At 33.6% G+C, this 22,605-nt stretch overlaps 4 protein-coding genes across 6 annotated transcripts; all 4 read left to right on the forward strand.

Moving 5' to 3' along the window:
• The first annotated feature begins 662 nt into the window (after positions 1–662).
• On the forward strand, positions 663–2,116 carry LOC123196815 (ribonuclease 3-like protein 3). Its single transcript, XM_044610945.1, has 3 exons — positions 663–1,171; positions 1,258–1,404; positions 1,758–2,116. The coding sequence occupies exons 1-3, from the start codon at positions 776–778 to the stop codon at positions 2,028–2,030; spliced, it is 816 nt and encodes a 271-aa protein (XP_044466880.1). The 5' UTR covers positions 663–775; the 3' UTR covers positions 2,031–2,116.
• Positions 2,117–4,198: 2,082 nt separating this feature from the next.
• On the forward strand, positions 4,199–7,617 carry LOC123196786. Its single transcript, XM_044610908.1, has 3 exons — positions 4,199–4,538; positions 4,985–6,280; positions 7,133–7,617. The coding sequence occupies exons 1-3, from the start codon at positions 4,356–4,358 to the stop codon at positions 7,358–7,360; spliced, it is 1,707 nt and encodes a 568-aa protein (XP_044466843.1). The 5' UTR covers positions 4,199–4,355; the 3' UTR covers positions 7,361–7,617.
• A 3,355-nt stretch (positions 7,618–10,972) lies between these two features.
• Positions 10,973–17,202, forward strand: LOC123196325 (CSC1-like protein At3g21620). The gene is made up of 12 exons (XM_044610305.1): positions 10,973–11,423; positions 12,150–12,493; positions 12,896–13,042; positions 13,311–13,446; positions 13,716–13,817; positions 14,323–14,442; positions 14,586–14,666; positions 15,032–15,372; positions 15,577–15,822; positions 16,038–16,362; positions 16,440–16,673; positions 16,766–17,202. Exons 2-12 carry the CDS (start codon positions 12,180–12,182, stop codon positions 16,988–16,990), a joined length of 2,271 nt encoding a protein of 756 aa, XP_044466240.1. The 5' UTR covers positions 10,973–11,423; positions 12,150–12,179; the 3' UTR covers positions 16,991–17,202.
• A 1,644-nt stretch (positions 17,203–18,846) lies between these two features.
• On the forward strand, positions 18,847–22,488 carry LOC123196328 (uncharacterized membrane protein YuiD-like). Of its 3 annotated transcripts, none has more exons than XM_044610307.1 (5): positions 18,847–19,261; positions 19,674–19,838; positions 20,792–20,842; positions 21,061–21,153; positions 22,126–22,488. In XM_044610307.1, exons 1-5 carry the CDS (start codon positions 19,079–19,081, stop codon positions 22,183–22,185), a joined length of 552 nt encoding a protein of 183 aa, XP_044466242.1. In that variant the 5' UTR covers positions 18,847–19,078; the 3' UTR covers positions 22,186–22,488. The 3 variants fall into 3 exon arrangements, with proteins under 3 accessions (XP_044466242.1, XP_044466243.1, XP_044466244.1); XM_044610308.1 differs by having other exon boundaries at positions 18,862–19,236; positions 19,682–19,838; XM_044610309.1 differs by having other exon boundaries at positions 19,099–19,236.
• Positions 22,489–22,605: the final 117 nt, after the last annotated feature.

Below are 22,605 nucleotides of genomic sequence, written 5' to 3' on the forward strand. Positions count from 1 at the left end.
GAGACAAGACAATTCGTTTTATCTCGTTTTTCATCTTCATTGATAGAGATGAATCGTTTGTCAATGAGGGAGACAGTTCGGTCTATAGATTATTTTGAAGTGAATGTTTTGATGAGATCTGATACTTATTTTATGGAACTATCATAGTACAATGAAATCCCTTTTTACCTATTTTCATTTTGCTGAAAATAATCTACTTTCCCATTCAGGATATGGACTATATGCATTATTTAAACCTTGATGAACAAACAAAGCTTAATAAGAAAATCACGGCCGTAGAGTGGCCTTATATTCTTAGTAAAACTCAATCATTGGTTCTAATGTCAGTATTATTATTAATATACTGGATATATTTTCTTTGAATTAGAATAAAAACATTTTCTATTATACCTGAGAAATGAATTGTGCTACTGATGGAATTACAAGACAAAGTCTTATTTTCACATATGCATTTTTTATATTTTTTGAAATTCTTTTAAATTTCAAGAGATCTTAGAATGTCATTTTCAGAAAGCGTTCCACCTTGTTTTATCTATTTTCCAAAAAAAAAAAAAACGGTCAACGCGAGGAAGAAACCAGAAAAGTCAACTTTCTTTTCTGAGTTGTACACATCACGGAACTTGCCATTCAATCTCTTTTATAATTTTCCTCCTCCTTCATCACCTCCATAAATAAATACAACAAAACCCACCATTGTTTTACACTTCTTCCTTGTCAACCATATCTTGTTTATTTTCTATTCTCCTTTTCTTTTCTTGGTTTTCTCTAAGCTTGAATGATGAAAACCATGGAAGACCAATTTGCAGGGAGCCTAATGATAGGTGGAAAAGAAAGGGATTCAACCCAGATTGACGAGAAATCTTTTCCTAGTCTTGATCAAGTGGAGGAGATTCTTGATTATAAATTCAACAACAAGGGCTTATTAGAAGAAGCTTTTACGCATTCTTCTTTTTCTGAAAAGCTTTCATATGAGCGTTTAGAATACGTTGGGGACTCGGTGCTTAATCTCCTGTTCACCAAGGAACACTTCTTCTCGTACCCGGATTTGCCTCCCGGGTCCCTGACCGGCCTCCGCTCAGCAAATGTTAACACAGAGAAGCTTGCTCGCGTCGCCATCAAACTCGGATTGCACAGATTCTTACGGCACAAGAAACCTCTTCTTGAGGAACAAGTAAGGGACAAAAATATTTCAGTTTGTTCTGTTTTTTTTTTTTTTTAACTGGATTTTTAATATGTGTAAGTGCTTCGTGGATACAGATTCGAAAATTTTCGGAAGTAATATCGGATTATCCTCTGCATTCAAATGGACTGGTCGATGTGCCCAAGGACCTGGCAGATATAATTGAGTCAACGATAGGAGCTGTTTTCATTGACAGCCATTGCTCAATTGACACCGTGTGGAAGGTTGGTATTTGCAGTAATTAAGACTGGACTCTAGTCAAATTTATCTGCGTTTCAGTTTAGATCAAACAAATTTAAAACAAGTTTTTGTTTTAGATACAAATCGTATTAAATTTAGATATAAATTTACTAAAATGATATCGTTTTGACAAATATTCATCAAAACGATGTTATATTAATCGTTTTTGTTTGATTACAGTATTGAATTGAATTCAAACTTGAAATCGATTTCTCTTAAATGAGATAAACTTGAACATTTTTTAGACTCAATTCGATTCAAATTAAACCTAGTAGGAATTACTCTTTCAAATCTACAGTGTTCAATATCTTTTCAAGTTTGGGGTTTTTTGGATTAGGTGTTCAAGGGTTTGTTGGAGCCTATCATCAGTGTGGAAACACTGAAGAAGCACCCAGTGACTGAGTTGTATGAAGTTTGTCAGAAGCGGAAGTTGAAGGTAAAATTTGTGGATTTATGGAAGGAAAGTACAACGTTTGATGTTTTAGTGGATGATCAGCTTGTGGGAAGAGGCACGTATGCTCTCAAGAAGGAAATTGCTCACAACAGAGCTGCAAACGATGCGTTGAACAACATTGAGAGAATCATAAACGAGAAACCTGGAAGGAACTAACTAACTGACCGTGTTTGATATTTTATTCGACATGTATAAGCTTTTACATAACAATAAAATTATGTGCATCCATTTTTTTAATATAATTTATATACACAGTGAGGTGTTATCATGTGATTGAATGTTTTTTTATCATATTATGACACATGTTTTAAAATCGTCTAATTATATGATGACACATCATTGTGTACATGAATTGTGTACCAAAAATGGGTACACATAGCATTGCTCTTTACATAAAGTCTTTTTAGTAGATTCATCCTAGTCTAATTAGAATGAGTCGTATAATATACACAATTTTATATACAAATAACGATATATTATTATATGATTGGATAGTTGAAAATTGAAAATAAACTAATATTCAATCACATAGTGACACATCATTGTTTGCATATAAAATTATACACATAATTTTACTGAATTAGAATATCCAAATTTTGGTTGCATATCTAGTTATAATCCATTCTCAAAGCAAGTTTTGAAAATTTAAATATTACTGTTATTATCAAAGGTAAAAATATCATTTAAAGATTTTTTTTTAAGAAATAATAATTTATTATAGTTTCTCTCTCTAATTTTGAAAACTAACTAATTGAACTATTTATATCAAAAAAGGCCAAAAGACTTATTTCCACTCAAAGTATCTCTTTTTTCAAAATTCCCATTGTTTAGTTTTGGAAAACCCATTTTTTTAACCATAGATAGTTAAGTATATTAATTTTAAAGATAAAATTATCATTTTACTTATAATAATAAAAATAAACTAAAATTTTTTCCCGTTTACCCTCCTAAACTCTAAACTTTAACAATTTTCCCCTATGTCAAGTTTTAAAAAATAACATTTTTTCCTTCAAAGTTTAGTTTTCAATTCTCAACGACATTCTTGATGTCATTGTCGGCAACCTCTCTCTCCCAATGCTTCTTATTCCTTTGCAGGTCTCTCTTAACATTTCTCCCTCCTTCGGTCAATATTTAAGTTGGAAACACAAACAACTTCATTAGGAAGACGAAACTCTTTATTTTTCTAGTTCAAATAATTGGTCAGAAGAGAAAGAACTGCTAAGAGAGATATCGTCAGAGAAAGAAAAAAATCAATTGGGAGAGATTACTAACGATGACACTAGAGATGTCATTAAGAATTGAAAACTAAGAGAAAAACTATTGTTTTTCAGAACTTGACTTAAAAAAGAAATTATTAGTTTTTAGAGTTTAAAAGAATAAATTTTAAAAGGTTAGAGTTCTGTAATTTTAATTATTTACTGGTAGATAAATAAGTTTTTTTTAAATTAAAATTAAAGTGTGAGAATTTAGAAAAAAAAAAAAAAAAAAAAAAAAAGCGGATACTTTGGGTGGGGATAACCCTTTGGCCACCGGAAAATGGAATAAATTGGATCTGTTGTTCAATTTAACTCTAGAAGACAAAACATACAAACGTACGCTAGATATAAAGCCATAACTTGTGAGATAATGACTAGATGCTAATTATAAGATAATGATTAGAAGCTAATAATAATATAATAATCATTTCTATAATAATTATTCAAGCAATGTCTTTAATTAACTATGTTCTTTGGGTGTAGGTACAAAATGGGATTGAATCCAAACTTTTTTTTTTATAATTTAATTCAAATATAAAATAATTTAATTTAATTAAAAATAGTTTAATTCAAATAAAAATAATTTAAATTTATGGTTTGAGTTATGATATATTAACAAAATAATATTATTTTATCTAATAATAAATAAAATAATATTATTTTAATAATTGTTTGATATAATTTGAATTGAGTTATAACTAAAATTTGAATCAAATCGAGTTATTTATCTAATCAAACTCTCTCTAATTTAAATTCGACTCAATTTAAAAAAAAAAATCAAATCTCTTAACTTAAAATTAATTCCAATTTAAATTAAACAAATTTGAATCAAACTGGATTGAGCCAAGTGTGCTCAATTCAGTTCTACCCTAGTTACCATGTCCAATCTAATTGGAGTTTTGTCAAATAAAGTAAATTAAAATTGTAACATCTTTTGGGCCACACATTTTCCCTGGCCCAAGTTTGACTAGTAAGGTCCAATTAATTGCAAGAAAGGCCCAGATCCTTCTGGAAAATGAAAATCAAAGTTGTAAGCGCTTACGCTTACAATCACAATCAAACCAAACATAGAACTGAAGGCCCTTTTTAAGCCGACACTAAGTTTTAAGACTTCTTGATCACCTTTCAAACTCCAAATATAGCGTTCAAATCCGATTTCAGGCAACACCGCTCTGTCATCTCATCAAAGATTTATACCCTGTTATATTATTTTATATAGAAAAAGATGGATTTTGAGCTGAGAAGAGCAAGAGAAAAGCTTGAGAAAGAACAAAAGGAGAGGAAAGAAAAAGCAAGATTGAGACTTGAAAGAGAACGAAAGGCTAAAGATGAGGCTAAGAAACAACGTGATGCAATTGAAGCGGTTCAGAGATCTCGAAGACTTGATGCCATTCATGCCCAACTCAAGGTCTCGCCTACCCTTTCCTTTATTTCTTATCATATTATACGATCGATGTAATTTAACCTATTCTTTTTTTAATGATGATGGATTAATTATATATGGTTTTAAATGACTGATCAATGAAATCTAATCAACTTCAAGTTGGGGGAAATTGGACTTGTGTTATGTTCATCTTGCTGATCAATTTGGTTTTGTTAGAGGTTTTTGAACTAGATTGGAGACCTGCTTACCTTGGCATGAAGATAATTAAAAATTTGTATAGGCTCTTTTTAGTTTCTTTTTCTTATAATTCCGTAGTGCTGAGTTGGTTTTATTCACTAGAATTTCTTTATTCTAAAGAGATGTTCTGTTGGCAATAGTCACATGATTTTGGATTTATTATTTTTCTTCCAACTGTTGCATTCTGTTGAGTTGATTTATTAACTAGGAATTTCAACTTTCATTCTTCTCAGGCTGAAGAAGACTTGCAAGAAACTTTGCTTGCTGGAGGTGGAATTTCATTTTATCGTATTTTAGAAGCTGTCCCTTACCCGGGTAGTGGTGATAAGATCAAATTACCACCTTCATGTTTCACTGAATTGTCTGATCAAGGTGCTTTCGATAAGGGTCCTCTGCATTTCATATTATCAGTAGTTCATCAAGAGGATCCATCAAATACGAAGGATAATGAAAATCAGAGGAGCACCCATTCTGGTGTTTTGGAGTTCACTGCAGATGAAGGTTTTGTTGGGCTTCCTTCTCATGTATGGAGCAACTTATTCCCCACCATTTCTCCGAAGGCTTCATTAGTTGAAGTTCGTTATGTTCGACTACCAAAAGGAACTTATGCCAAACTTCAGCCCGATGGGCTTGGGTTTTCAGAATTACCCAACCAAAAGGCTGTCCTTGAGACAAGCCTTCGCCAACATGCCACTCTTTCTCAGGGTGACATCCTCACTGTCAATTATGGAGCACTGGAATATAAGTTATGTGTTCTCGAGTTGAAGCCCTCTTCGAGCATATCTGTTCTAGAAACTGATATTGAGGTAGATATAGTAAATCCTGATGTGAAATCAGAGGGGGGAAATCAATATATACTGAAGCCACTTGTATTTGGAAAGTCAGAATCTGGAGTGGTTGATGAAGGAAACTATGTGTATTATAAGTTCTCAATTGGTGAAGATATCTGGGAAAAAATAGTTTCTGGAGAGAAAAAGGTTCAAGTAAGAATTGACACAGAGAAAGATGGAGGAGACATTAATCTTTATGTATCTAAGCATCCTCTTATATACCCAAACCTTCACCAGCATGAATGGTCTTCTCATGATGTGAGTTCTAAAGTTCTGATTCTGAGCTCCAAGGATAAGAATTTGGGGGTTGGGACCTACAGCATTGGTGTGTATGGCTTCAAGGACACAACAGAGTTCCAGGTATTGGTATCAATTGAGGATAATAGTGGCCGTAAAGTGGGTCAACAAGAAACATCGTCTTCATCATCTATGGAGATGGATACTGTGAAGTGTAGGAATTGCAACCATTTTATACCCACCCAGAGTATTGTGTTGCATGAGGCCTATTGTAGTAGACATAGTGTGGTCTGTCAGCATGCTGGTTGTGGGGTTGTACTGAGAATTGAGGAGGCCAAAACCCATGTTCATTGTGAAAAATGTGGGGATGGTCTTCATCAAGGAGAAGTGGAGAAGCACATGAAAGTGTTTCATGAGCCGCATACTTGCCCCTGTGGAGAAGTCCTTGAGAATGCTGCAATGGTAAGAAATACACACTCTTCTGATTAGTCTCTGTTGAAATTTACATTGTTTGAATTCCTTTCCTCCTCTAGTTTGGTGTTCTGGTCATACTATTTACTTCATCCATTGATCTACATAGAAGATCTGCTTGCAGGATATATATTGATGCTGATTTAAGTTGTGTTCTTCTAGTATAAGAGTGGTAACTAGTTATATTCTCAGAATCTGAAAAGCTGATTTACATGCTGATTTAAGTAGATCCCACTAAAAAATATTGCCTCATGCTGATTTAAGTACATTCCACTGAAAGTACCCATAAATTTCTTGATTTGTCAGATTCTGAAAAGCATGGTTGCAAATTTGGATGAACAAAATAGTTCTGGTAGAAAATGAGGGTTCATTTGCTATGCTATGCTAGATTTTAAAACAAATGTTGATGTGTCTGCCAAATGTATGAAGAGAAAAAATATAATTTTAAAAAGATTCGGATTAGTTGGAAGTAGCTCATCGATGACAATCTCAATGAGCAGGCTCAGTGTGGCATGAGTAGTATGTCTAAAAATGACTTTTTTTCTTTTTTTGGTTATTTGTGCTTATTCTAACAAATGTTAAGAAAGAATTTATTCTCTATCTATATTAAGTACTTATCTGTATGAGATCTTCCCAAAGCTAATTGTTCAAGAGGCACTATATACATCCCAAGGCTCAAAGTTACCTCATGGAAACTGATAATGAACAATTCTAAATTTTATGCACAATTTTTTGATTAAATTATTGTTTTAGGGCCTCATCAATATTTAACCTTCAGGTTACTCTAAAAGAGAATTATTGTTCTATGAACTTACAGTCGCTTGCATTTTTCTGTTGACACAGGTACAACACCAAGCCTCGAGTTGCCCCCTACGCTTAATTACTTGCAGGTTTTGTGGGGATATGGTCCAAGCTGGAAGCTTGCCTTTGGATGCCCGGGACAGACTAAGAGGACTATCTGAGCATGAGAGCATATGTGGATCAAGGACAGCTCCATGTGATTCTTGTGGGCGTGCTGTTATGTTGAAGGACATGGACATCCACCAAATTGCTGTTCATTCAAAAAGCTAATCCTGTGTACTCAATTCCCAAGTTTCCTTTTATATACCTGCCCGGCATGTGTGCTTGGTTGTACAGCTTATACGAAGAAAAAACATTATATCAAGTGCAGTGCCAGATTCACTTAGTATTTTGGCAATAACTGTATCTCCTCGGGCATGTTCAATGCAGAGTAGAACTGAGATGTGTGAGTTATAATGTTGCATTTGATGTCTTCTTTTTTTTTTTTCACTCAATGCTATGGTTCAAGTGTGTCACACTGCTGTCAAGAATGTAAATGTCTTCTTCTTACCTTCCATAAATCTTCCCTATCCATCAATTTTCTATCTTGTCCATATCCATCATTTTCTCAATTTTCAACAATGCTGACGTTTCACTAACATGATTTTGGCTCTTGGGGGGCCTGTCGGCACTGCATATCTATGCCAAGAATCATAAAGGTATGTAGAGGCTTGTCGTTTTTCATTGTTGACTCTAACTATGGATTGTATTGCCTCCCATTTCGTCTAAGGTTTGATGACTTCAACATGGTATTGTTTCTCATTCCTGAAATACCAGTGGCCTACCTGCTGCTGGAGTATTTTGCCTTTTTCTTTGATTTGGTCTCATACCAATATAAAGGTAAACTGGTTATTGTTTCTAGTACCAGAATATGAATTATTTGGCCTATCAATACTAAGATGACAAATATGTAAAAATGGTATGGATAAGGGAAACAATTTTGGATTTGGGGCATAAATGATCACAGATGTTGCTATATCTACCTTTTTAGAAAGGGAAATCCCACAGTGGAAAGATGATATAATGCAATTTTACATTGTTTGCTCTTAATCAAGTGTCCCACGGACCATGCACTCTGTCGACCTAAATAGTTGCTTACTCTAATCAATCGCTGTCTTGCTTAAGAACCCAAAATCACATGCCTATTTCTTCCATTTTCAAGATCTGAGAATCAGGGGGCCGTCAGTGAGTTTCAATTGGTGGCAGAAAGCTTTTGGCCAAATGACTATGTCCCACCCAATGTTTGGTGCAAATCCAACTTCCTATAAACTAACTATTTAAAATTGAATATCTATCTATTTGTTAAATTTTTTTGTTATTGTAAGGATAAAATTATTATTTAATAAAAATATCTAAAAATTTAAAAATTTATCATATTTTCAATCTCAAGTTTAAAAACTAACAAATTCCCTTCACTCAAAATTTGAAAAACTTCATCTACTTCTAGGGTTTTTTCAGATATTATCGATGACCAGAGACTACGACGTTAGTGACAATGGCTTTCTCCCTCCTTTTTGGCTTCTCTCTTAGTTGTGCTTCATTTTTGGTCATCATTAACCAATAAAACTGATCGACAAAAACCAATCAGTCATCTTCAAACAAAGACGCAATTCATTTTCATCGGAGACAATGGCGAAATGCCTAAGAGATGCAACGATGTATCATCTTCGTCTAAAGAGTAAATTGCCTTCGTCTCCAACTCTTATCTGTCGAGGTTGTTCGAGAATGGAAGGGAGTTGACGAAGAAGCCGAGGGAAAGAGAGAACTTCGTTGTCATCATCGTCTTCAGCTATTAACGACATCTTGGAAAAACCTCAGCTATTAACGACATCTTGGAAAAACCTTAGGGGAAAAGTTGATTTTTTAAACTTTCAGTGGAAGGAAGTTTGCTAGTTTTTAAATCTGGGAGTGAAAATGTGATAAATTTTTGTTTTTTAAATATTTTTAAAAATGATAATTTTACTCATGAGAGTAATAATGAAATTTAACAGATAAAAAAGTATTTAAATTTTTAATAGTTAGTGAGTGAGAAGTTTGATTTTGCACTAAACCTTGGATGATAAATAGATATTTGGCCTTTTGGAATCATTAAAAGTGAATGATTTTCCATCAAAGATTTGAAAATATTCGATTACCTAAAAAACCTAATATTTTATTCTCATATATCATGAAGATTTATAAAGGGGAATGCTAACAATTCGATTTCGTTTCTCTCACCCAAAGTTTGACCCAAAAACACTTTTTTACCCCTAAGTATAAGCAACACATTTCTACTTAAAATCAATATCTTATAATTAAAAAAGAAAAATCCAAGGTTAAAATGTAAAATTATCTTTTTATTTTTACTACTTATTTTTCAAGATTATCATTTTAATTAATAAAATTTTAAAGTACCCTTTAAATATATAAAATTGCATACAAACCCATTTATTTTTAATTTCTTTTATTCTATCTCTTTCTTTCTGATTTTAGGTCAAAAATAATAATGACAAGTGATTATAATAATTGTATTAATAAAAGTATAGATGTGAGTGTCAATAATATATGATATGTTCGGAGTATATAATTTTTGAAAATGTTAGAGATTTTAATGCAATATTTTGGGGTTTATGAAAATTTAAAAAAATTTAAGGGTGTTTTTAAAATATTAAAATTTTAATGTCTTTTTTATCGTTTAATTACACTTTTATAAGAACTTAATAAAATACAACAAATTAATGTATAAATTCATAATAAAAATTATTAGAGTCATAACAGTGATTTCAAAACATGAATAAATATGATAAATTTTGAACCATAACTATTTGTGAGTTTCTAAATGTTTAAAAAGTTAAATATCGGGCCAAAGGACTATTTTCCACCCAAGGTATGCTGTTTTTCCAAGTTTTTCCCTTTAACTTTGAAAATCTCAAATACCCATCTATTAGAAGTTAAAATTAACGGAACCCTAACCCTTAAAATTTTATCTCTTTTTGCCTCCATAAATTTTAAAAACTAAAAGTTTTTCCCAACCTAAGTTTTAAAAAATGATAGTTTTCCCCTAGGGTTTTGTTTCCAGATATCCGACACCATCTCCAGCTCCATTACTGATAGTCTCTCCCTCTCGAAGTTTTCTCTTCCTCTAACGGTTTCTCTCCACCTATTTGGATGTCTGATCAGCGTTAGAGGAGCTGTGGAAGACGAAGAGCTTCGTTGTGGAAGATTCGTCTTCCATGGCTCCTCCGACATCGATCGGACATTCAAATAGATGGAGAGAGACCGTCGGAGGGAGAGAAAGCTTCGAGAGGGAGAGACCGTCGACAATGGAGCCGAAGATCTGGAAACGAAACCCTAGGGGAAAACTATTATTTTTTTAAAGTTAGACTAGAGAAAACTTTTAGTTTTTAAAGTTTAGAGGGGGGAAGATATTATATTTTAGTTTATTTTTAATATTGTAAATAAAATGATGATTTTGCCCTTACTATCATTAATTTTAACTGCTCATGGGTAGACATTTGAGATTTTCAAAATTAGGGGAGAAACTTGGGAACACAACATACTTAGGTGGAAAATAGTCGTTTGGCCCTAAATATCATATATAAAATGTTTGAGTTAAATATTTCAAGATTAATATTTAAAAGAGTTATTTTTAATTTTTTAATTAATAAACGATAAAATTACTATTTTATTTTTATATTATTTAAATTAGGTTGAATTTCGATTAAAATTTATTTTTTATATAGTCAAAAATGAAAAAGATTTTAGGTCAAACATCGGGCGGGACAGCGTAATTTACTCCCAAGCAGTCTTACAAAAATACTACAGCACTTGTCTCCAACGGTAGCCGTCTTATATCTCTCCCCTGCTGTCCTGGCTTGCATAAAGAGCCAACCATCAACAGCTTTACTATTACAATATTTAAAAGTTAATAAACAAATGTACCACCTGAACCAAAACCAACATAGATCTTGTTTTTCTTGCTTGTCAGTGTAACAACTAGTCAGCAAACATTGCTGTCACGATCTTTCCTTCTCTTGTTTTTTTTTTTTTTTAAGAGCATGAATTTATCTGAGCACGAATCTTACTTCACTTGATTTAGACAGTTGGCTAAGTGTCAGGATTTTAGTAGGTTCTGAAATTACGATTCTATTGCTTTTTTTTTTTTTTTAAAGCGCTTTTGTGGGGATTCTCAGAAGACATGAAGTGAGTACTAGTTCTGCTAAAGAGTGTCGATCGATCCTGACACTTGCTTTTTGTTTGTTTGGTTGATGGGAAATTAAAGGAAAACAGAAGAAAATATAACGATTTGTTGGAGGTACGATGTCTCGTGTCTGATGTCTACATTTGTTTTTTTTTCTTATTCTTCTAAACGGACTGGCCGGTTGTCTGTTTGGTTGGTGTGAATATAGAGGAAAAATAGAACATAATTTTCTTTCGCTATAGTAGTTCTCTCTCTCTCTTTCATTAACAACTAAATTGAGAATCAATTAATTGTGAATTTATTTTTGGGTAACTGTTGTTGTAAATTGAATTAAAGTAACGTATTATAATCTGTGCGTTGGTCGGTCCAGGTGACCGGAGTTACATTTTCCAAAATGAGCAGAGATTTTCATGAATGGAAAATCTCAAAAACTTGAATGCTTCAGTTTAAGGTTTTGCTACAACTTCTCTGTTTGTTTCAGCTCTACACCTCCAGATTCTGTTCTGAAAATTTTTGGTAGTGAGATTTAATGGAAAATTTTATCTGACTGAATGTGAACGTTTTAAGTTTTATTTCAATTTTTCCATAAATTGTTAGTTACTGATTCATCCCCTATGTGGTAATTGGGGACAGCCTTTTAATTAGACCTTTTAAGTCAAAAGTAGCTATCATTAGAATCATTTTTTTCAAACTACCACTGAGAGTTGTTGTAAGTGTGACTTTCTAATTTTTTTCAAAAGACGTGTGTTTTCTTCACTAGAATATGCCTGTGTCAAAATAAATAGCATGTAATTACTTATAGAATGCCTATGAGCTGATATCTTACTATTTGTTTAACAGGGACAGGTCTTTCAAATTTGAAACAAACATATGGCGACACTTGGTGATATAGGAGTTGCGGCAACTATCAATATACTCAGTGCATTTGCTTTCTTGTTGGCATTTGCTATTCTTCGGATTCAGCCTGTAAATGATAGAGTCTACTTTGCGAAATGGTATCTCAAGGGTTTGCGGAGCAGTCCATTACGCAGTGGTGCACTTGTGAGCAAGTTTGTCAATGTGGATTTCAGGTCATATGTGAGGTTTCTGAGCTGGATGCCAGCAGCACTGCAGATGCCAGAACCTGAGTTAATTGATCATGCAGGATTGGATTCTGCTGTTTACTTGAGGATTTATTTGTTAGGGTATGCCCTAGTAAATCAATTATTTCAGTTTGTGAACTTGGCTATTTCAGGTGCTTGATGCTTCTGACTGGTAGTAAGAGTTTAATTGTTTTAATAGGGATAAACATACGTGTTGCAATATGAAACATTGTGCTTCTGCTTTAAGTAAATGCATGTAGGAAATAGTTTGCAAACTGTGAAGTTGGAGAACTGCATAAAGATCGAATTACTGATCTCGACTGCAAATATATCATGTTGATGGCCATTATCAGTTTCCTGTCTAAGTATTAACTTTTATGGCCAGGGTGCTATGTTGAATTGCGGAGACATAATCTATCAATTAAATGTTTCTCTTTGCTTGACATTGATTTATTGTTCTCTTGGATTCACTGTGCCTATTCCTTTTTTTCTGTTTAACTGCAGGCTTAAAATTTTTGTTCCAATTGCCTTCCTTGCATTTGCAGTCATGGTACCAGTTAATTGGACCAATAAGACCTTGAAGCTTTCCAATTTAACATACAGCAACATAGATATGTTATCTATATCAAATATTCCAACTGGATCACATAGGTAAGCAAAGTATCTGATCTTAGAATTGTCATCTCTCTCCTTTTAGCTCACAACATTTGTTAAACATCTTTGTTGGTTTTATCAGTTTCCATTGAGCAGAAGTATACCACTTTGCTATTAGGTGTAGCAATGACTTATGCTTTGAAGCTTCCTTTTATTGAATTACAATTCTGTAATGCAATTTATTGTTTGCCTCAGCAATATTTTCATTGGCAGAGTAAATTTTACTCTTCTTATATATACAATATATAAATATTTGGTTTTGCAGATTTTGGACCCACTTAGTAATGGCATATGCTTTCACCTTCTGGACATGCTATGTACTGAAAAGGGAGTATGAGATTGTGGCAGCAATGAGGCTGCATTTTCTTGCATCAGAACATCGGCGGCCAGATCAATTTACGGTAAGATTAATTCCATGTATCTTTAAGCTAAAATGATTTGGCCATTGATGAGATTTAATCTTGCTAACATGTTTCAGCTTTAAAATTTTTAGTTGTTTAAGAAAGGTATAGGACAAATGCATCCTAAGATATTCAGTCAAATGACTCTTATATATTTGAAGCATATTGCAGTTTTTATGAATGGTACAGTCCATTACAAAATTGATGTAATGATGGTGAATGTTTTTTCTCTTTATTCATGATTTGTGGAATTTCGTATTTTGTTGCAGGTGTTGGTTAGAAACGTGCCTCCAGATCCTGACGAATCAGTTAGTGAACTTGTGGAGCATTTTTTTCTTGTCAACCATCCAGAACACTATCTCACGCATCAGGTTTGATGCTATTACATTTTCATTTGCATTTGATATCTCCTACAAAATGACATGTTTTGCAATGTTCTTCAATTATGCATTAATAGAAACAATAAAGTTCACAGGTTTCTGTGGATATAATAACTAATCACTGACATGTTAGAAGTACATCATCAGTGGTGGTAGAGTCCATGGTTTTAATAGCTAATGTAGATATTTCTGTGATATAAGATCACAATCCTCCCCAAAACAGTAGATTGACAATATCTTATCTAATTGTAAAGCTTACTGTTCCTAAACAATGCTGGCCGTTCATTTACGGCCAATTTTGTATCCTGCATCCTTATGACTGTACAATGAAGCCATTTTTAATAGCCAAATAATTAAATTTTGTTTCCTTGGCTGTACTTTCCTTTTTAACCTTGAGGTAGCATGCAGATCACATAAGCTTATTTATATTCGTTCTTGTATTGAACTTGCTTGATAGAAGTTGATATATTTTTTTCATGCTCAAATATGTGTGCAGGTTGTTTATAATGCTAACAATCTCTCCCAATTAGTCAATGAGAAGAAAAATGTGCAGAATTGGCTTGATTTCTATCAACTTAAATATTCAAGAAATCCATCTAGAAGGCCCTCGATGAAGGTACAACATGAATATACAAATATTTACATGATGTCTAATTTTCTTTTGGTTATGAGGCCATTCAAAATTAATGTTTTGGGTGATAACCAAAATGGAAAATGACAACATCAAAGTCTTCTGATAATTTCATTTTCATTAAGTAGGCTGGTTTTCTTGGCCTCTGGGGGGATAGAGTGGATGCAATTGATTTTTATACTTCCAAGATTGATAGCCTGACTACAGAAGTAAGTGTCTATGTGTACTCTTCTTTTACCTGTTGTTTTATTTAATGTTTGTGAGGATCCTTCTTCCCCTGTTACTTTAGGCATTAGGATGCATACTGTTCTACCCTTACTGCATAGTATCTACAATTTTTTTAGTGACAAGACTGTCCTCATGTTGTTTATCTGGCTTTGGACTCACAACTGTTTGTAATTTTATCATATTGATAATTCTACTTCTTTTATTATTTGTTGAATCTCCAATTGTAACCGGAGCAATTATCTGTGTGTCCATATGCCACTTGATTCATATACCCCACCCTCTGCTTGTATGCTTTACTTCATCTTAAATTTCATAAAAAATATGTTCTTAAATGAATAACTGTCAGATAAACTTGGAGAGAAATAAGATTTTGAGCAACAGTAAATATGTCATGCCAGCAGCATTTGTTTCCTTCAAAACTCGATGGGCAGCTGCAGTCTGTGCACAAACTCAACAAACTAGAAATCCAACTGTATGGTTGACTGAATGGGCGCCAGAGCCACGTGATGTTTATTGGGATAACCTTGCTATTCCATTTGTTTCACTTGCAATTAGAAGACTCATCATCGCTGTCGCATATTTCTTCCTGACCTTCTTTTTCATGATTCCCATCGCATTTGTACAATCCCTTGCAAATATAGAGGGCATTGAGAAAGCTGCCCCTTTCCTAAAACCCATAATTGAAGTGTAAGTTGCTCTTCCTCTTCTTTGTGATGGTATATCGCTATTCATCATTTCTTTTATTTGTGTTCGCTAAAATTTAATTCAATTATAGACGGGAAAACTTTTATGCCTTGTACTTCTTGTACAATCCTTGGTTGGTTATGACAATGTATACTTAAATTGCCTTCTACTCCTTGTACATCAAAGATTGTCATACATGTCATGCAGGAAGGTCATTAAGTCATTCATTCAAGGTTTCCTTCCAGGAATTGCATTGAAGATCTTTCTTATTTTTCTACCCGATATATTGATGCTAATGTCCAAATTTGAAGGATTTGTTAGCTTATCATCCCTCGAGAGGAGATCTGCTACTAGATACTATATTTTCCAATTTATTAATGTATTTCTTGGGAGCATAATCACTGGAACTGCGTTTCAACAACTAGACAATTTCATGCACCAGTCAGCAAATGAGTATGTTCTTCTCACACATGGGCTATGCCTTCTACTCTGATGACTAAGAGTTATTGGTTTATTGATTCCTTCTATAACCATATCCTGTAACTGTATTTATGTGTATGCTTTTTTATATTAGCTTGCAGACTCGGAAATCTTGTTTTAATTTTGATAATAATCATTAATCATCTTAAACTGTGGATCTTGTCAACCTAAATTGTTTACTTGTGCAGTATTCCAAAGACTATCGGTGTCTCAATTCCAATGAAGGCAACTTTTTTCATAACTTATATAATGGTTGATGGGTGGGCTGGAGTCGCTGGGGAGATTCTGAGGTTGAAACCCTTGGTAATTTATCACCTAAAAAATTTCTTCTTGGTGAAAACTGAAAAGGATAGGGAAGAGGCAATGGATCCTGGAACCCTTGGTTTTAATACCGGAGAACCTCAAATACAACTTTATTTTTTACTTGGCCTTGTTTATGCTGTGGTGACTCCCTTCCTTCTTCCATTCATAATAGTTTTCTTTGCGCTGGCATTCGTTGTATATCGCCATCAGGTAGAATTTTAGTACTGGTTTTCTTACACAATGTTCTTGCCCATTGATTGATCTAATTAGTACTTGAAAACCTGCAGATTATAAATGTCTACAATCAAGAGTATGAGAGTGCGGCAGCATTCTGGCCTGATGTCCATGGACGCATCATAACTGCCTTGATTGTCTCACAGTTACTACTAATGGGATTGCTGAGCACCAAAAAAGCTGCTCAATCAACACCTCTGCTCATCACACTTCCGATACTAACCATATGGTTTCACAGTTTCTGCAAAGGGCGTTATGAGCCTGCTTTCATTAGATATCCTTTGCAGGTTGATTCAAATTCAATGTTGCAAAACTGCATCAACATGATACAGTAGATGATCAAATGACATTTATTTATTTTTTCTGGTGGCTTTTTCAGGAAGCAATGATGAAAGACACATTGGAACGTGCTAGGGAACCGAACCTCAACTTGAAAAGCTTCCTGCAAAATGCTTATTTCCATCCAGTTTTCAAAGGGGCAGAAGATAGTGAAAGTGATCCAGCTGCTGAGGAGTTTGAGGAACCTGTGCTCATCCCAACCAAGCGAAAATCACTAACGAATACTCCATTGCCTAGCAAACATAGCGGTTCTTCATCACCCTAAGTTAATAGTTCATCAACATTTTCAACCTTGGAAGGTACTCCAGGACTTAGTTCGAACGGGTGATTCTGTAAATGAGATGGATCAAAGCTGACAAATGATACAATGTGCAGGGACAAGTAAATGAAAATGAAAAAAATAACTAATTACTAGATTGAGTTGAATCTCTATATATAGATTCAGTTGAGATATATAACAATATATTTTTAATTAAAGGGGATTTATATTTTTATAAATATGACTCATAAGTGAACTTCAAAGAAAATAAGTCATGAATGATGAGAATTTTGTAGGCTTTGTTAAAATACATATATATATGTATATAGGGCTGGATTCGAGCCGACTCGAGTTCAGCTCGGGCTCGGCTTGGTTTATTTATGGCTGACTCGAGTTCGGTTTGACTCATTTTTCATATCAAAATAATATCGTTTTGTATATATATAGATTAAAACGACATCGTTTTGTATAAAAAATTTTAAAAAAAAATCTACCGAGCTAACCCAAACCAGCTCGAGCTCGATCGAGCCGAGCAGAGCGCAGTTTGTTTCGGGCTCGAACCAAGCAGAGCCGAGCTCGAGCTTGAGTTGGCTCGACTCGAGTCCAGCCCTATATGTATATATATGTATGTATGTATGTATGAATTAGTCATGAGTGATGAGAAATGACAGGTGAACTTCAAAGAAAAACTTTTCTATGCCTACTCATCACATAAGGATTAACTAGCTTTACGGAGGCCAAAGGACTTATTGCCACCCAAAATATGCTATTTTTTTAAGTTCTCATCTTTTAATTTTGAAAATCTCATTTATTTATTTATATGTGGTTATCTCATTTTTACTTTCTAAACTCTAAAAATAAACTATTTCACCTTTAGGTCAAGTAAAAATAACATTTTCTCTTTTAGGGTTTAGTTTTCAAACTCTAATGTTATTGTTGGCGGCATCTCCCTCTTAACTCTTCTTCTCCCTGTGATGATCTCTCTCTTCTCATCTGAACATTTGGTCAGCGTCAATTAAAGTTGGGAAGGTGAAACAATTTGTCGAGAAGATAAAACTCTTCATCTTTCTAAACGAAACGAAGATCTTTTCTTCATCAAAGAAGACAATCATCTTCCCAGAAAAAGATGAACGTCTTCCTCATCCTCTTCTAGGAAGATAATTGTCTTTTTAAACAAAAACGAAATCTTTGTCTTCGTTTTCCTAGCTTTAATTGATGTTGATAAGACGTTTAGATGTGAAAAAAAAGATCATTGGAGAAAAAGACAGAGTTGAAAGGGAGAGGCCACCGACAATATTGTCGGAGTTTAAAAACTAAACCCTATGAGGGGAAATGCATTTTTAAAAACTTGACTCAGGAAGGAAATAATTAGTTTTTAGGGTTTAGAGAGGAAAAAAAAATAAAATTTAAGCATATTTTTAATATTATACATGAAATGAGAATTTTACTCTTAAAACTAATAGATTTAACTAATCATAGATAAGTAAATAAAATTTTTAAAATTAATGAGTAAAAAATTAAAAAATAATATACTTTAAATGAAAATAAGTCCTTTGGCCTAATACAAATAATATATGGGGATAATAATGATTAGAAATCTTTTTATCCATAAGTGAAATAGTCAAACCAATTATACTTAGTATCTATACTCTAAGTTTATTAACTGACTTTGTAATTAATACATTAAATAAATTAAAATTTTAATTTTGATATGATATTAATAAATCTTGAATCCAACCCTTCCCTCTTAAAAATTTTATATTATCTCTCTGACAAACTATTGCGAATGTCATTCAACTTCCAACCACTAGCTTCAATCATAATTACTAAGTAGTCCATGTTGGAACAAGAAGTGCCAAAACTATAATCTCGCCGTGGGTGAACAGTAGCACATGGTGGGCCAATATTCTATACGAGGGGGCCCATTTCCATTTTCACCGCACCTTCCAATCTTCACTCCTTCCTCACAATAAAGTGTTTGCTTCTTGCATCGCGTCGAGAGACGGTGAGGTCGTCTGAATCGTAAATCGCGAATCGCAGAGATCATCTTATCCGAAAATTATCTTTATTTAAATTAATTGCAATTATAAAAAAATGGACGAGGTGATCACTGTGACGGATGCGGCGTCGTTGAGGAGAGCTCAAACAAAGCTGTTGTCGTCGTCGTCGCTGTTGCTCCCTAGTAATCTCCCTCTGATCTCCGCCTTTCTTGCCTTCGCTCTCGCTCAATTCCTCAAGATCTTCACCACCTGGTCCGTACTATTTTCTCCGTTTCTTGTAAATATCTTAACTTATCATGTAATATTTTTATGTGTTTATGTTATATTCATGACCTAGAATGTTTATATTTATTCATTTGCGTTTTAGGTTTATGTATGCAATAATTTGATATTATAACATCGAAATTAAAAGATAGATTTTACCAGGCAATTTAATTTGAAGGAAATGCTATGGTACTGTAGATATTAATTTGTAATAGCCGAAATTAACTAATATTGAAATTCAGTTATGTATTGCAATTGCTATTTGTGTTCAGAAGGGAGAACTATGTGGGGTTTTGATATTAGACAACATGCGAGCCAATAAGTGTCATAATTTTTGTGTGTAGTGCAATTATGCTGTGTTTAAATTGTACAATAATGATATATAATGTGAAGTAATATCTCAGTTCTTTTATGTTTCCTCCTAGATGCTCAGGTTTAAAGAGAAAAGATGGGATTCTAAAAGAATACTAGGTTCTGGTGGAATGCCATCATCACATTCTGCAACTGTGATGGCTCTAACGGTAGCAATTGCTTTAGAAGAAGGGACAGGAGGTCCAGCTTTTGCTATTGCAGTGGTATTGGCATGCATTGTATGTGTGCTTCTCCACCTTTTTGTTTTTCTTTTGCTAGCATGCTTATATATTCTTATTATTTGGTTATCACCAATAACTATATTATGATTTTGCTCCAAACATAGTGCTGTCCTAAATTTATTTCCGAATTTTTCTTCTGAATATGCTATGAAATTGACTTAGAAGTTTCTTTATCTGAATTGTTATGGACCCTTGTTAAAGTTCATCTAATTTACATGTAAACATTTCAAGTACAACTTCACTGATGCTGAGGCCAGTTTCTTTCATGTTTTTTGTTTTTTCCTTTTTCTATACTTTTTGGGATTTAGTTAAAGCTGGATCTAAACTGAGCTTATATTCTTTGTGGCTCTATTTCTTGTTTTCATCTGATTTCTTAATTCTCTTTGAGCTTTGTGTTTAGTTCAGAGGCTTGGTGGATTTATTATGAAACCCTGTGTTCTTTTAATAGAATCTGATGCAGTTCATTATTTCTTGTCATTTTGAAAACTTTGAATTAGAACAAGAGCAAAGATCAAGATGTGAGATGATCAAATTAGTGCTCAACCACATTTTCCCCCTTTTTCTATAAGTATATGTTTTAATATAATTTTAAGAAAAAGTTACATAGTTTGTAAGATCAAATAAGTGCTAATGATGTTTAAAATTGTTATTTCCTCACTTTGAACTGATTGGAGAGCAAACATCCCTGCGGATTTCTTTATAAACTGATGCACTTATTTGATTACAACCAACTGGTTTTTCTGTCTTTCGCACAAGTTACATCTTCTTAGCCTTCTGTGTGATTTCTTGAATTGGTATCCTCAAGTTGCATATAACTGGCCTTGGTTTGGGTGCTCTGCAATCTGTATAAATCCATGCATTACTTTTGTTAATCTTGATTATCACTGTGATAACTGCTTTATACTTATATAAGTTAGGTAGGGTGGTTGATAATACTTAAAAATTTGTAGGTAATGTATGATGCCTCTGGTGTCAGACTACATGCTGGTCGGCAAGCTGAAGTAAGTTCCTTTCTCACTTTCTTCATGAATTTTAGTTGCCTTTGTTTATTACTTACCTCATTTGGTCCACTTTTATTTCAGTACTTCTATGGTTATTCAAAATTTTGTTTCCTATTTATAAATAAATAAAAAAAATTACTTACCTTGTAACAATGCTGATCACATAGTTCCTCCTTTATATTTGCCTTTTCTGATTATTTTATTTATGCTCATTGCAGTTGCTGAATCAAATTGTATGTGAGTTTCCTCCAGATCACCCATTATCTAGTGTTAGACCTCTACGCGAATTACTTGGCCATACTCCAGCACAGGTATTTTGTACAATGTTCTATTTTAAATAAATACTCTTCGTTGTTTTAAGTTATCTTATTTGTGTGCAAATTCTCAAACTGAGACCAAGCAAGTTATGCATACATTCTCATGCTTTGCTAGTTGAAACAAGTCTGTTGTAGCAGAGATTTGACGTGAAACTATGTCTGCTAAATTGTTGCTATACTTAAATATTCTAGCCTGGAAAGATTGAGTTGCAGGTCACAGGTGAACGGTAGGAAGGTTGATTGATTGTGGAATGTGCTACATATAATAATTGATTTTCATATAGTTGAGATCACAAGAAAACAAAATTATACTTCACTGTTTGAAAATGTCAAGAACTTTAAGGTTTCGCAGCAATTAGCTAACCATATATTTTAAGTGCTTATGACCTCACCTGGAATTCTGGTTGGTTTAACTTAATTGTGATGGTAGCATCCAGGTTTCATATTCTGTGTACCTATTTCAAGGCCTATAATGATAGATTGCTAGATGGGGATAAACTTAGTATTTTTCAAACTTGCGCTTGCCTAGAACATTATATTTTGTTAGTTGATTAACTCTATTTGGTTGTTTGTTAGAATTGATTGCACACATTCATTATTAGTTACAGAGTTCATTGTTAGAAGGTTCTGTTTCACACTTGTTGAAACCATAGGAGTTTCATTGAACATATGAGTGCATGCTTGTGTTTTGTTCATATTCCTCTTTTCCAGACCAGAGGAAACTCTGTGCAGTCTAGGGAACCAGTAGCTCATAAAATTTGACATAAATAATATTGTTGGACCCTCATCTGTAAGCATCTTGATAAGATTTTGCAATGTTACACTTGTACAAGCTATTAACTGGAGGGTTGAAGAAAAAGAATTGTTATTCTATCAGAACTATCATCATCTTTTGTTAAAGCAGAATGCTAGTTCGCAAGCATTCTGATCAAGGCATAAATGTTCATTTTGTTTGGTATGATCCAGGTTGTTGCTGGTGCCTTGTTGGGGTGCATTGTGGCATATCTGATGAGAAGCAGAAATTAGGTCATAAAATGGACCAATACTAATTCTTTTGTTGAGCCAGTTAGTATAGCATGTGCAGCAGCTTGGCAACATGATCTTATCATCAGAGTCAGATGTTGTAAAACGAAATCCGGGATTTGATAGCTTGTGGAATTATTATGAGAGCTGGGGTGGAAGATTATGTTACTTCCTGGCTTAGAACTTAGATATGTATATTTGCAAATTTTTAGTTACTTGATCAACGTTCATTCTGTGTTGTACTTGTGAACATGTATGTGATGCAACTGTAGTGAAAGAATCTGAAAATTTTCCGTTAAGTTCTAATTTGAAGGATTCGATAGTTTGTATGTTTGAGAATCTTGAAAGCGGGAAAAGTGCTAAAATAATGGTATATTGATCCTAATTGTAATTGATGATCCAAATATTCTGTAAATCAATTTT

This window comes from Mangifera indica, chromosome 14 (assembly GCF_011075055.1).
Source record: "Mangifera indica cultivar Alphonso chromosome 14, CATAS_Mindica_2.1, whole genome shotgun sequence".
NCBI classification, from domain to species: Eukaryota; Viridiplantae; Streptophyta; class Magnoliopsida; order Sapindales; family Anacardiaceae; genus Mangifera; species Mangifera indica.

Bases quoted from the DNA above. Each gene is read 5' to 3' on its own strand.
- LOC123196815 (XM_044610945.1), top strand. From the start codon at position 776: ATGATGAAAACCATGGAAGACCAATTTGCAGGGAGCCTAATGATAGGT. The intron at 1,172-1,257 runs GTAAGGGACAAA...TCGTGGATACAG, and splicing joins AACCTCTTCTTGAGGAACAA to ATTCGAAAATTTTCGGAAGT. The intron at 1,405-1,757 runs GTTGGTATTTGC...TTTTTGGATTAG, and splicing joins CAATTGACACCGTGTGGAAG to GTGTTCAAGGGTTTGTTGGA.
- LOC123196786 (XM_044610908.1), top strand. From the start codon at position 4,356: ATGGATTTTGAGCTGAGAAGAGCAAGAGAAAAGCTTGAGAAAGAACAA. The intron at 4,539-4,984 runs GTCTCGCCTACC...CATTCTTCTCAG, and splicing joins CCATTCATGCCCAACTCAAG to GCTGAAGAAGACTTGCAAGA. The intron at 6,281-7,132 runs GTAAGAAATACA...CTGTTGACACAG, and splicing joins TCCTTGAGAATGCTGCAATG to GTACAACACCAAGCCTCGAG.
- LOC123196325 (XM_044610305.1), top strand. From the start codon at position 12,180: ATGGCGACACTTGGTGATATAGGAGTTGCGGCAACTATCAATATACTC. The intron at 13,043-13,310 runs GTAAGCAAAGTA...TTGGTTTTGCAG, and splicing joins ATTCCAACTGGATCACATAG to ATTTTGGACCCACTTAGTAA. The intron at 13,818-14,322 runs GTTTGATGCTAT...ATATGTGTGCAG, and splicing joins AACACTATCTCACGCATCAG to GTTGTTTATAATGCTAACAA.
- LOC123196328 (XM_044610307.1), top strand. From the start codon at position 19,079: ATGGACGAGGTGATCACTGTGACGGATGCGGCGTCGTTGAGGAGAGCT. The intron at 19,262-19,673 runs GTAAATATCTTA...GTTTCCTCCTAG, and splicing joins TACTATTTTCTCCGTTTCTT to ATGCTCAGGTTTAAAGAGAA. The intron at 19,839-20,791 runs GTATGTGTGCTT...AAAAATTTGTAG, and splicing joins CAGTGGTATTGGCATGCATT to GTAATGTATGATGCCTCTGG.